Below are 12,462 nucleotides of genomic sequence, written 5' to 3'. Positions count from 1 at the left end.
TTTAGAAACACGGACAAATAGAATATTACAGAATCTGTAAATGATCATGCAAACCCTGACCATTGAAATTGTTAAACAAATTACTTTTGTTTCTGTAATGCGAGTGTTTCATGTCTTAAAGCGCTACCATATGTCAAACATGCCAGATCCTTATACACTGCTGTATATTGCATAAACACACATTATGTGTAAATGGGTGCAGTCAGCCCTGATAAAATGTTTCGCTTCTTGTTCACTCTGTCTGGAGGATTTTGTTTATTTATTTTGGTCGTCTAGAAGAAGCAGTTGGATTTAATGAGTCTTTGGCTCTGCAGGCTCTTGAGCAATTTCAGTCATATGTCTTTGGTTTGAGATTCTTCCCATTCCTATTTGATGTGGTTGCACAATCCATGTCAAGGGGACTTAAGCCAGTCAACGTGAAGATGAAAGGAAGCTCACTGAAATGTTGACTGTCTTCACAATTTTATCCAGTACTAAGTCTGGCTGAAAGAAATGTGCAGCTGATGAAAGCGTGGATCTGTACATAAGCTGCGGTTTGGCACATCACTTGCATCTAATGTCATGTTTACAGTTTCCTTGTGTTTTTTTCAGGGTTGGACTTGAGCCTGTGTTCATCCGATCATTCAATGGCAATGGCACTGACACTGAACTTGATCGGCCCGTCTCCATGGGGCTTCAGAATATGTGGAGGAAGGGACTTCAACAAGGACATTACCGTATCAAAGGTACTTATTCATTTTACTCAAACTTATCTTAGGTAGAAGGCTGTATCCTCTGTTTTCTCACAAAATACACGTCGTAATGGTATGTCATAGAAGGCAAACTTCCTCATTTCATCTCTCTTCTTGTCTTTGTTTATGTCTGTTGCTGTGTCATGCCCATTTCCTTCACTACTGGATGTGTTAGAATAAAGTGGATGTGGACTCTATTGGAAGGAAGCCACTGATTACAGTAGCAGTGGAAGCTGAGGTGGGAGGTGAAGGATGCCTGGTCTGAACAGGGCAATGTTTGGGGATCAGATTCCGCTCACCCCTTGTGTATCAACGGGTCCATTCATTGCACCTTAAATGAACCATTTTCATGTCTTTTACTCAAGATTACACTCCAGTTCATGCAAAAGGTGCAACATGAAAAGCAGAAGCGGTAATCATGTGGAGTGAAATAAACACAATCCGGAAAACCTTGCTCAGACTGACTTCTGCATAACTGAGGCACCCTGACCTGCTCGCTGCACATCCTGGTCCTTCACAGCAGTTTATTTTTTCCCCTTTTGCAGCAACACCCTTTCTTCAGTAGTTCCTGATATCATTGAGGATAAATTATGCCTCAGTGGCCTGAAGTTTAAGGCACATTTATTATTTGGCCCTATACTTAATGGCAAATGCCAAAAGAAAATGCCTGCGCTTGTAAATAACGGGGTTGTCAGAAATTGTTTTGAAAAACTGTCATGGGAAATACTTGGGCTTTTTAACAGGATTGGTTACGTAGCGATACGGTTGGAGAAGTTTTAGCTTTTGGCAACGGCTCAGTGTTGACATGCCCGACTTCTTTATTCTGTTGACCTGAAAGATGGCTTACCTCTGTTTGTCTTGGAGTCTAAACTTTGTAAAAGAAGCTCTAGCTGATCTTTGTTTTTGTGAAATCAGGCTTGCTCTGATCAGAGAAGACATGCACTGTTGTAGGTCACCATGGCAACTCCTATTTGCCTCCAAGTGGGCCTACTGACATTGCACCTCTGGCCTCATACTTCTCTCAGCTGAATGGCGAACTGGATGTCGAATGGCCTTCTGTTTGGACACATTTTCATTGCTCCAATTTTCCTGATTGGCTTTTTACTCATGTTTAAACTTTTCTTTACTCTTTTGCCTGCTTTTTAACCTGTCAGTAAAACACAGACAAATATCATCCTCATGTCTAAAGATACAACATTATTACCATATTTTTTTGTCCTATGCATGTTTGCTGATTTTACAGTGCCTTTCAAAAGTATTGCTACCCCATATCAGAACCACAAATGTCAATGTATTTATTTGGATCTTACATAAACAATTAAACAAAGCTAAATTGTTCATAACTCCAAGGTGGATTGCTTATTAAATCCTGTGCATCATTATTTTTGTTTGCATTTGCAATTGGGGCTTTACTGCAGAACATGCAGTAGCAATGTGCATATTGAATTTCTATCACTGTGGGGCAATAAAGGATATTTCTATTCTATTCTATTGCATTCAGGGATATTGCTAGAATGATGAATCTGTGATGCATGATGCAGCACTGTTGGTAGCTAAACAAAATGGCAAAAGGTTAAAAAAATGGTTTGAAGACCCCTCCCAGGCACTGTAAAAGGGGAGTAACTGATGCGATGTTTTGGCTCGTTAATCTGAAAATCCCTTTGCGGTGGTGGTGGAGTACCGAGTTTGACGTGTGGTGACGCTTGTAGCAGAGGTCAGAGCCTGTCAAGTAATGAAGAAGTGTCACAATAAGGATTTCTTCACAAGAGTGTCACAAATACTTCCACTGTTAATCAGCACAGTGCGGCCGGTCCTATGCGCATGTTTCTCTGTGTAAAGAATTTAACGAGCACTTTATTTCCTCTGCACATTTTTCCTATTTATCACTCATTGTGTGGATTTCCTTGGAGGTTATGTTTAGGACGTAGGGCAGTAACTGGACCTTATTTTTCTAACAGGTCAATGGAGGCAGCAAGGCAGAGAAAGCAGATCTGCATGCTGGTGATATCATCCTGGAAATCAACGGTGAAAACACAACGGACATGCTGAATGTGGAGGCCCAGAACAAAATCAAGAACTCAAAGACCCATCTCCAGCTTTTGGTGGAGAGGTACAAAAAAAACGCTGATCTGCTTTTTCAGTAACTGTGGACTTAGTTTTGCAGATATTTATATGTTGGATATATAAACAAAACAAATGTAGTGCTTTGGACATGCTTGAGCATCACAAATATCTTCTATATCCCAAATGGTTTGTTTGTTCCAAAGCCACAATCTTTGCGCTGTGTTCACCTCCATCAAGCAAGCACTGTACAAACAAAACAAGTGATTGTAATCAGGGGAAATGCCAGGATGTATGAGAGCCACTCTGTTCCTCTCCCCGCTCCCTCCTAACAGGCTTGTTGTAAGATTTGCAGAAACCCTGTTTGAATGCTACTGAAAACTTTTCCTATGAGCCCATGCTTCCGTCGGCTGGCATTTTGATTATAGATCCTCCCTAAATTCTGCTGTGGTCTGGGTTGATCTGTTTGTCTTGTTCTCTTATGGCATGCAAACATCCACTGAGACACACTTGCACACGTTTCCACAGATTTCCTTCTCGGATGTCCTACGTCCATGTGAGTGAATTTTTCCCTCCTGACCTCATGTCTACAGTCAAGCCAAAAACACCATTACTCCTTGGCTGCCTGGTACAATGCCACTGTGCAGCCTCCGCCCTGTTGTTGATCACACAAACACTCAGTGGGTTTTCAGCACCTAAAACTCACCTCACAGCCTTCTTTAGTGTGGTTGCTCAAACCAGTCGACCTCTTGAATTATATTCAGACACTATGTTGTGAATTTAAGATTTATTTGAACCCCGCCTCACGCCCGGAACGTTAGCTGGAGATAAGCACCAGCACCCCTCCCAACTCCACTAAGGGACAAAGGTGTAAAGAAAATGGATGGATGGATGGATGGTTAAGATTTATTTGCACCAATTACATTTTGATTTCTTGGGCTCCGTTTTCTTTATTTCATGGCACAGCAGCTGCTTGGTGTCTGGTTTCAAAAGAGATGTAGTTTGTGAACTACTTCACAAACTAATCATTCCAGCTTCCTACAGAAGAATTATATAATCAGGTTTTATCTGTTTTTGTTCTGACGCTTATTTAGGACATCTAAAGGAAAGTAACATCCAACTTAGCAAATCTATGTAGCCTTCTTCTCATCTCTTAAATCTTTGTAGCTTTTCTTTTTTTTAACCTGGCTTCTCAGTTTTTGCAATATTTTATAACATCATGCTGACTGAGGTCTTTTCATCTTAATTGTACAACCTAAGTTGTACTCTATCACACAACTTTGCTGATTAAATTTAATATTTTTTATAAGAGTACAGAAACTCAGACATTTGGGAGGAGTATTGACAGACAAGTTAAAAGTGGTTCTTGTAAGTCTAGACTACTAAATGATTTGATGTGAGGTTGAGTAGGTGGTAGTTTGCGGAGGTTGTAGTTTGATATATGACGCAACAGTTCTCACAGGGGTTTATTCAGAATGACACTTTACTACCAGGACTTCATCACCCCTAATGTCAGTGGGTTAAGCAGTCAGGCTGCCGGCTCAGGCAGAACTGCTTACCGTCGTGACTCTCGTATCTTACCATCTATAATAATGATGCGTGACAAATGATTATGTTTGTCATGTTCAAACACCATGAAGTTTCACAAACCAGAAGTTTTTCCAAACATTTGAATTTCTTTCTTGTGAGCTAAAATAAAGCGTAGTAGCCTGCTGACCAGAAATACCCACAAACACATTTGGAGATGGGTTACTTTATGATCGACATGAGAAAACACTGGTCACTTCAGCACCTTCTCTGCCAACTCACTGAAAAAACTTTAAACTATTTTTTGGGGGAATTGTAGCCTACTCTTCTTTGTAGATTTGTTTTATATCAAGCATGATGAAGGTTTTAGACTTTGATCTCTTTTTTTGTTGTTGTTTTTTAAGAGAACAACAGGTAAGTATGCTTGAGTATGCAGCCCAGCCAAAGCTCATCACACAGCTGCCACCATTTTTTATTGGTAGGCTGTTTATTTCTCAAATGCTGTTAGTTTAAGACAGATTTAACGAGGCGCACACCTTCCAAAACGTTCCACTTTTATGTCAACACTCCGCTGAATATTTTCTTCAAGGTGTTTTTTTTTTTTTTCTGCAAGTGTGTCCTTATTCTTTTTGATTAGCGATGGTTTTTGCCTTGGATCCCCCATATGGATTTAATTAATGCCTAATCACTCTCTTTCTTTTTTTCTTTTTTTAATTCTCGAATTTACCTTGATTCCAGTAACTGCTGATGTAGTTGGGGGGTATTTGCAGCTGTGGAAGTCTTCAAATCTAGTTTTTCTTACCTACAGCAGGTCATCAGTGAGAAATGGCAAACAGATGGTGCATTAGCAGTCAAATTCCTCTGAATGCAATGTGTGGACATAAGGCCACTAGAAGGATTCCTTCATGGCAATTTACCACAAGCATCCCCGGCCTTGCTGTGCGCCTCTCCACACTGGATCAAGCAAGAAGCTGACTATTTACGGCCCTGCAGCTGACTGTCATTTTCATGTTAGTTTCAGGGCCTGTAATGCTCATGTTTAGAATAGTAGTGAAGTCCAAAAAATAAAGATGCACATTGGATTAGAATATATGCAAAATAAATATTTCACAAATACTTTGTGTTCTTTTGAAAATGGTTGCTTTCCCCTTTTCAGCATAATCAGGAATACATCAGTGTCTTCGTAATTCCAGTTAGACCAGATTTACATACTCAGAATATTTATCTTGCCTTCAGTTTCTGTCTGCCTACATTCCTTTTAATCCAGCTGTAATTGGATCAGACTTTAACCCAGGTGCACAGCTGTGAAATGCAACTCTGGGTTGTAAGGTATTGACTTTAAAATCCATCTGAATTCTGTGGTTTTCTTCTTTTTAAGACGCGAGACTCCCAGCTCTCCACAGACCAACGGCATCAGCACCCCTGAACAGCTCACTGGACGCTTCCAGGTCAGTGCTGAAGCTCTGAGGGACTTTTGTGTTTTATTTGGTCTGGTGAACATCAGGTATAGTTTATGAACCCTCAAGTGTGCCATGCTTTTAATGCCATGGAAAAATATATCAAATACATGTTAATATATGCCTTATTATAACCACAGCTGTTTTTGCTTCACTTACACTCATGCATACATTGCACACCCATTTATTGCATGTTGTGCTTTACTGTCCTCAAGAGGAAAACAACACAACACACAAAAGGGATTTAGTCATCGTCCTTTTTTTTAATCAGTGAGATTCCAATCCAATTTTTTCAGTTTTCTTAACCTGTTATGGTTGCATGTTTTTGTGTGGCGTGGGTCCAATCAGGTTACATTAAAGAGACAGGAAATCATGACATTTTTTTTCCCCTTTCCTCTCTCTTTGTGCAGGAGGTAGTCATAGTGAGTCGAGACGAGAACCAGAACTACAGTGAGTATAAAATCTCCAGTCCTACGTCACAGTCCCCGGGACCCTATTCATCATATTCTCCTGTCAGCCCTGACAGAAGAGGGGAAAGACTGACACCAACCATCAACAAGAGGTAGCTATTGTTACGCAATACTGTAAATATCAGTGTACGTTGTGTTAAAGCATGCACATTCAAATGGATTCTGTTCCTAAAAGGTATAGCCACATAGTTTCCACCAGAAAACTTGCTAAGCTTGGTGGTAGGTGGTAGGTGACCCCCAGTGGCACACCATGTTTTTGTTAACATTTTCTAATGTTGTTTTGAGCTCCGTTTGTTCACAAATACAGCTCAGCAAAAAAGAACAAATTATCACTGGTTGTTTTTAATCTTGTTCTGTTAGATCCCACCAAATCTGTACTGAAACACTAGTTAGTCATGATAATGTTCTTAGTAGGAAGAGCTGAATTATATCCTGCTTCAGGCCCCATATTACCTTGGGCCAGCTCCAAGGATTAAAAGAAATATTACCAATATTTACTGTCCACTATAGGTAAGCATAAACTAAATATTCTTGGGTATAACACTCACATATTTCTTGTATTAAGATGTTTAGTATCCTTAGTAATGTCTGTGGCTTTTGATTTGCTGGTTACAATTACTTATTTATCCAAGCGAATAAATACTTTGATTAAAAAAACATCAGTCTGTCATTTACTGGTGGCGTGGTTTATTTACATTAACTTCATCAAGTTGCAGGCGAAGACATAGAGCCAAGTGTGTGACAGAACACGTATTGAGCGAGCATGTGTGAGATATAAATGCACACACAACGCATCATTCTAGTGAGCACCTTCATGGAGGGATCATATTAATGCTGGTTTCGGCAAATCTGCTCTGCAAGAACCTCTTCTAAATGGACCAGTTTGAGTGAAATGTGGTGTGTGCGGTCCGTGCCGAGTAACATTTTGAAGAGTAAAATGACCAGGTTTTTTGTTCTGAGCTGAATATGCGAACCCAGGACACGAACGGTGCAAGCGATGCGCACCCCTCAGCCGAGCACCATCTTCGGTGCATCAACTATAAACCTATGTTGCCATCACTGTTACTGGTGTATCTAGCCTGGCAGGGAGAGTAAACTTTGGAGGACTGCCATGCTTGTAATACACTGGAGGAAACCAAGAAGGTTGGGGACAAACAACTAGTTTAGGAATCCTTTTATTGTTACAAATAAAGCAGCATATAACATTTCAGAAACTCCACACTCCGGCTAATGTTGCTCAGAAAAGAGTGTGCAATAAGTGAACAAACAGATATAAATAGAACTTCGTGTCCTAAAAAGACCGCGAACATAGTTGAGCGTCTTTCAGAAGCCCAGGTATTTAGAGCAGAAACGGAGCTGTATTTGGACAAAAGACACCACCAAGTGCTCTCTTGACTCCACAACAGGCGAGTCAATAGGTATGTGAGTGACACGCAGAAGGTGGGGCAATGGGGTTGTACTGTTGTAACAAAAGATATGCACAGGATATCACATTCCTTCTTTTGCACTGAGTTCAACAAAAGGCAGAATGGGGAATGTTCACCATAGTTTCTGTGTGTGTGGTGCAGTTACTCGCTCTCCTGGACAATTTTTATTGGAAGCAGTTTGTTGCTTTTGTCTGGACTCATAAATGTTTCAGTCCAGCAGTGTTTTGTCATCAGTTTTAAAATAATAAGTAAGAAACTGCTGCTGAACTACTGTAGATCATCGGTAGATTCAAATTGTTCTTGCTTTGTAAGGATGTGAAATCAGACAAAGGCATGATGGTTAGGGCATTTTCTGGGGCATAACATGTTCTTAAATTCCCAAAAGCTACTGCAAGACAAACAAAAAATACAAGAAAAAACCTTGTTCACTGTTCCTATTTAACCTCTTAAATAGGAAAAGATTTCTCATTTTATCAAAACAAAGTGAAATTAGAAGGGTTTTCAAGATCTTGCACAAAAAAATCTGACATGCATTTTTCTTCAGCCTGCATCAGTTAAAGCTGTAAGAAAGATGGTGCATCTTGAGGCTGATTTTTATTTTTCCATTTCTTTTTCTTTGGATTTGCAAATATCAGTTTTGCAAAATATTCTGCAAAATTGAGATATGGACTTTGACTAGAACATTCAAAGGCATTAATTTGCTTTGATATAAACTGTTCCACTGTAACTCAGTGTCCAGGAAAGTTACCCAGTTTCAAAGTCTTTTGTGGCCTTGGCATATATTTTTACCATGAATTCTGACCAGCTTCCTTGTCTCTGCTGATGGAGATACAGTATTGTTCTCTCCACTTACTCTACTGTATGTTGGCTGTGTTACGCTGAAGTATATAGTACCAATGTGGCGAAATGAGGAAAAAGTTTAATGGGGGTTCGTAAAGAAAGTTCGTAAAGTTCGTATGCTGACTGATTTAGGAATTATGCATCATTGACTTATTTTTGTCCTTATTTTACAGTGTGCAGCTGCGCTCATGGTCACCAGAGGATAAAAACAACCGTCTGTCCAGGCCACACTCTCAGGTTGGTTTCAGCCAAACTCTTATTGGATTTTATTGTAAATATTCCCATCAGAGCAGATTTTTATGTTTGACTTGTCCACCATCTCGGTTGCTATTTTTTGTCTATTCTGTAACAGTGTAAATGTTCTCGTACTGTAAAATGTGTTTAATTATAATTAGGAGGAATAAAGTGTATGTAAATAAATTGTTTTATGCCTTAACTGTTTCCAGTTTGCTGCGGTTTTTGGTTGAATCTCTGTTTTTTCACTCTTTCTATATTGAATATAAGCACCAGAATTATTGCCTGGGTACCTGCAGCCTATACTGACTCCTTGAAAATAAATCTGTCACGCATATGTAGTTGGAGTTTTGGACTCGTGTTCACTGAGAAACATGTTTTTTGTTTTGTTTTTTTTCGCCTTCCTTTCCATATTTATTTTAACTGCAACGGCCCAGTTTGCAAGAATAAAAAGATTGAATTCTTTGACTTTCCTATTGGGTTGTTGGTCCCCGATGCCACAGAAGGTGCCCTAAAAAGGGTCTGTGGACGGTCACATGCGACAGGAAAGGCAGGGAACAGGGAGCTTTGACATTTTTATAGCAGGGAGTGTATGGGCTTCAAAGGTCAGCCTTTAAAAATATTTGGCTTTATGCTTTACAGCAGTTTGGAGCCATTCAGAGATCATTTCTACAAGAAAAAAATATGGCATTGTGTCAGAACAATGCTTTAACCTTTGACTGTCTGAAAGGAGACACATTGTTCTCCAAGCATGGCAAACGAGAAGTGAAATACAGACTTGGGGTTCTAAGAGTTCTCGTAATCTATGCTGTGTCTATTTATCCTTCCAACAAAAAAAAGGGGGAGACCAGGGCATCTGGAAAGACTTCATTGAATTAAAGAGAAAAATGTTGTGGGAAAGTTCATCACAAGCTATTTCAGCTATGCTTACATACTTGATCTCATACATTTGGTCCCAGTAGATGACAAAACATGTGAAATGACAACAGAGGGGGGACAAAAAAACATTCAGGACCTTTTGTGGTGGCTCAAAAAATTCCTGACATTTTTTTTATAACTTGAGATAAGGCATAAAGTTAGATAAATACTCAGAGGTTTGAACTTAAAAACAATCAAGCGTTCTTTTTAGAAGACAGCTGGCTGAGAAGGTCCAGTTCATGAGACCATGAAGAGAGCATGGATTACTTGCTTGTTGAATCCATGCCTACAATGATTCTACGAGACTGTGCTGGAACTTGGGTCCAGCGGGTGCGAGTGGATCTTGAGGATATTGAGGTGTTTTTTGTTTACTTGAGAATTTGTCTGGTAATAACAGAAATTAAGGATTTCTGTCTGAACTTTTGCATGTGTTAAAACTGGCTCCCTGCTCATGTGAGACCTGCCAGGAGTGCAGAAAACGTCGTTTGCAACAAGATATGAGACCATTGTTCTGCGCTAGAGTAAACTATTACCAGGCATTCTTTCCAGATGCCTTTTGTGCAAAGCACTCGACAGTGCTGGCCATCAAAGTGGAAGGAAAATGATGCAGAATTTGAAATGTCTGGTGCTCATTATAGTTTGTTATATATTATATATATCATGAATAATTCCTAATAGTGTTGAATATCACTTTATGCACCTGGTACCTTCAGGTAATGTTGTTTTCTGCTCAATTTATAAGAATAGTTTAGTTTTGGAGGGGCTTTTTACATGAAGGAAAGCAGTGTTGAGTATTATTAATCCCCTGTGTTGTGTTTCCTGTGTTGTGTTTTCCAGTTATCTGATAGTAACTGCAATGTTTCTCAATGAAAGCAATAGTTCTTGGGGAATTATGAGCTGCTATAGACCAGCTTTTACCACTTTTATACTCAAACCCTGCAGTCAAAATGAGTTCACACTATTTAAACACAATCTTTCCTTATCTCTCGTGATTCAAAAGCCAACCATTTACCTCAGCTGGGTGATTTGAGGTCAGTATAATTTAAACAACAGAGCCCTTTGTCAAAGTCTGAGCTAAAATTTGTTTTATAAATGTTGCAACGATTGATTCAAGTTGTTTTGATAAACTCGTTTCCCTGTTTATATCTTATAAAAGTTTTTTTTAAATCAAAGTGGTTATTTTACTTTTTTTAATTAAATATTCTGATACTCAATTTTTTTTTTTAAGTTGAGACTTTACATTTGAAAGTTCAGCGACTTGAAAGCACAACTCGTCTTTTTGAGAAGCGATTTGTTGAATTCAGTGGACTGTCTCCGTTTGACTAGGAATGATCTAACAAAAACATTGTGGTGCATTTTGGGAACTGTAGGAATTTTCCATGCAGCATTCTGACTTTAGGCCAGGGCACATTGGTTTGTTTAGTTGCTGAAAAAGTATTTGCCAGCAGCTGGTTTGCTACATCTTCTTTTTAAGCACAATTGTGCAAATTGTGGCTTGACTTACCGTCAGGCTTGAAATGGTGCCTTCTCTAACTAAAGCCTTAAGTAACCCACTGAAATATTAGAGTAGGGCTTTTTGGCATTTAAAACCACATTCAAAAACCCACAGTGGAGTTGAGCTTGATGTGGCTTTCTGCAAATCCTGGAGGAGAGAACTGGGAGCCCGCCATCTTAAGGGCACATTAAGAGCTATGTTTTGGTGGAAGGATTCATCAGCGAGATTTTTGGGAGGAAAACTGCTTTTGAAACAGGCTAGCATATTTTTGATATTAAGAGAGTTTCTATTTAATCGGTTTTTGTGTCTTTAGCTTTTCTTGCAGCAGAATCATTATGGTCCTTTGTCCTAAAGTATATTTTTGTCACCAACTTTATTCCATCTAATAATGCGCTACCAAGTATTTCATTTATTGTATTTTAATATATATTTAGATTTTGTTTTGCCCGACTCCGTGGTATGATTGATCACTACCTTGTTGTGACGGTGAACCTCCTGCTCCAGCTCCATACAAGTAGATTTCTTTCATACGGCTCGTTTGGGGCAAATGGCTGGGAAGATTCCTACCATGGCTTCATTGTGCATTATGCTGCTCAGGCTGGCAGAAACACTGCAGCCCAGTGAGTGTGGTGATGTGGAGAGTCCATGACAAGGCCTTCTGTCCTGCGTGAAAGGTGCAGAGCCCTGCTGTATCAGGTGATCAAGCTCGCTGAAAAAGCCGCTAAAAGGTTTTTCCACCCTTCACTTGGCTTCCCGAGCGGAGAGAGTAGGATGCGCAACAAGATCCCCTGTTTTCCATGGTGTTGGATAGCTTGAGAAAAAGCCCTTTGACAATAGTGGCTGTGATTGCTGTGGAAGCCTGGTGCTGCTTTTCCCTGGTGTCACAAGGCTTGTTGTTGTGCGCTGAGCAGAGAAAGGGGAGGCGATTGGAGGGGGTCGAGGTGGAGCAGAATGGACACCAGGGAGCCTCCTGACATTCCCAAGCTGTCCTTAATGTGAAATGTCCCTAATTTGGATTTTACTGTGCTTGCAGCATTACACAGAACATGTGCATAAGAACCTGAAAGGCATAAGATTTCTTGCCTGAAACTAGCACTGCATTTTAAGACCTGGGTCTTGACTTTTTAATGTATCTAGTGCTTTGCGAATATATTCATGTTCCAACTTTTCCTCTTTTTTTTTTTTACCAATGTGCAACCACAAAAATATAGCCATGCTACTTTTGACTTTCTGTTGTCACAAAAAAGCATTTTTTGCTCATTTAACTTTGCAGCACAGCATCTAGATGTGTCAGGCTTGTTC

At 39.7% G+C, this 12,462-nt stretch overlaps 1 protein-coding gene across 2 annotated transcripts in view; it reads left to right on the top strand.

Annotated features, from left to right (window-relative positions):
• The window catches only part of pdlim2 (PDZ and LIM domain 2 (mystique)), a 42,117-nt gene that overhangs the window by 10,339 nt on the left and 19,316 nt on the right, over window positions 1-12,462 (top strand). For both annotated transcript variants that reach the window (XM_014982303.2, XM_088008989.1), the window contains exons 2-6: window positions 592-725; window positions 2,690-2,841; window positions 5,698-5,767; window positions 6,187-6,338; window positions 8,687-8,750. In XM_014982303.2, coding sequence (XP_014837789.2) covers window positions 627-725; window positions 2,690-2,841; window positions 5,698-5,767; window positions 6,187-6,338; window positions 8,687-8,750 — 537 coding nt within the window. In that variant the 5' untranslated portion in view covers window positions 592-626. The remainder of the gene's footprint in view (window positions 1-591; window positions 726-2,689; window positions 2,842-5,697; window positions 5,768-6,186; window positions 6,339-8,686; window positions 8,751-12,462) is intronic.

Source organism: Poecilia mexicana, unplaced genomic scaffold (genome assembly GCF_051168715.1).
Source record: "Poecilia mexicana isolate PSO_F unplaced genomic scaffold, ASM5116871v1 scaffold_9, whole genome shotgun sequence".
NCBI classification, from domain to species: domain Eukaryota; kingdom Metazoa; phylum Chordata; class Actinopteri; order Cyprinodontiformes; family Poeciliidae; genus Poecilia; species Poecilia mexicana.
Note: the sequence above shows the minus strand (reverse complement) of the source record. Positions and strands in the feature narration are given on the sequence as shown.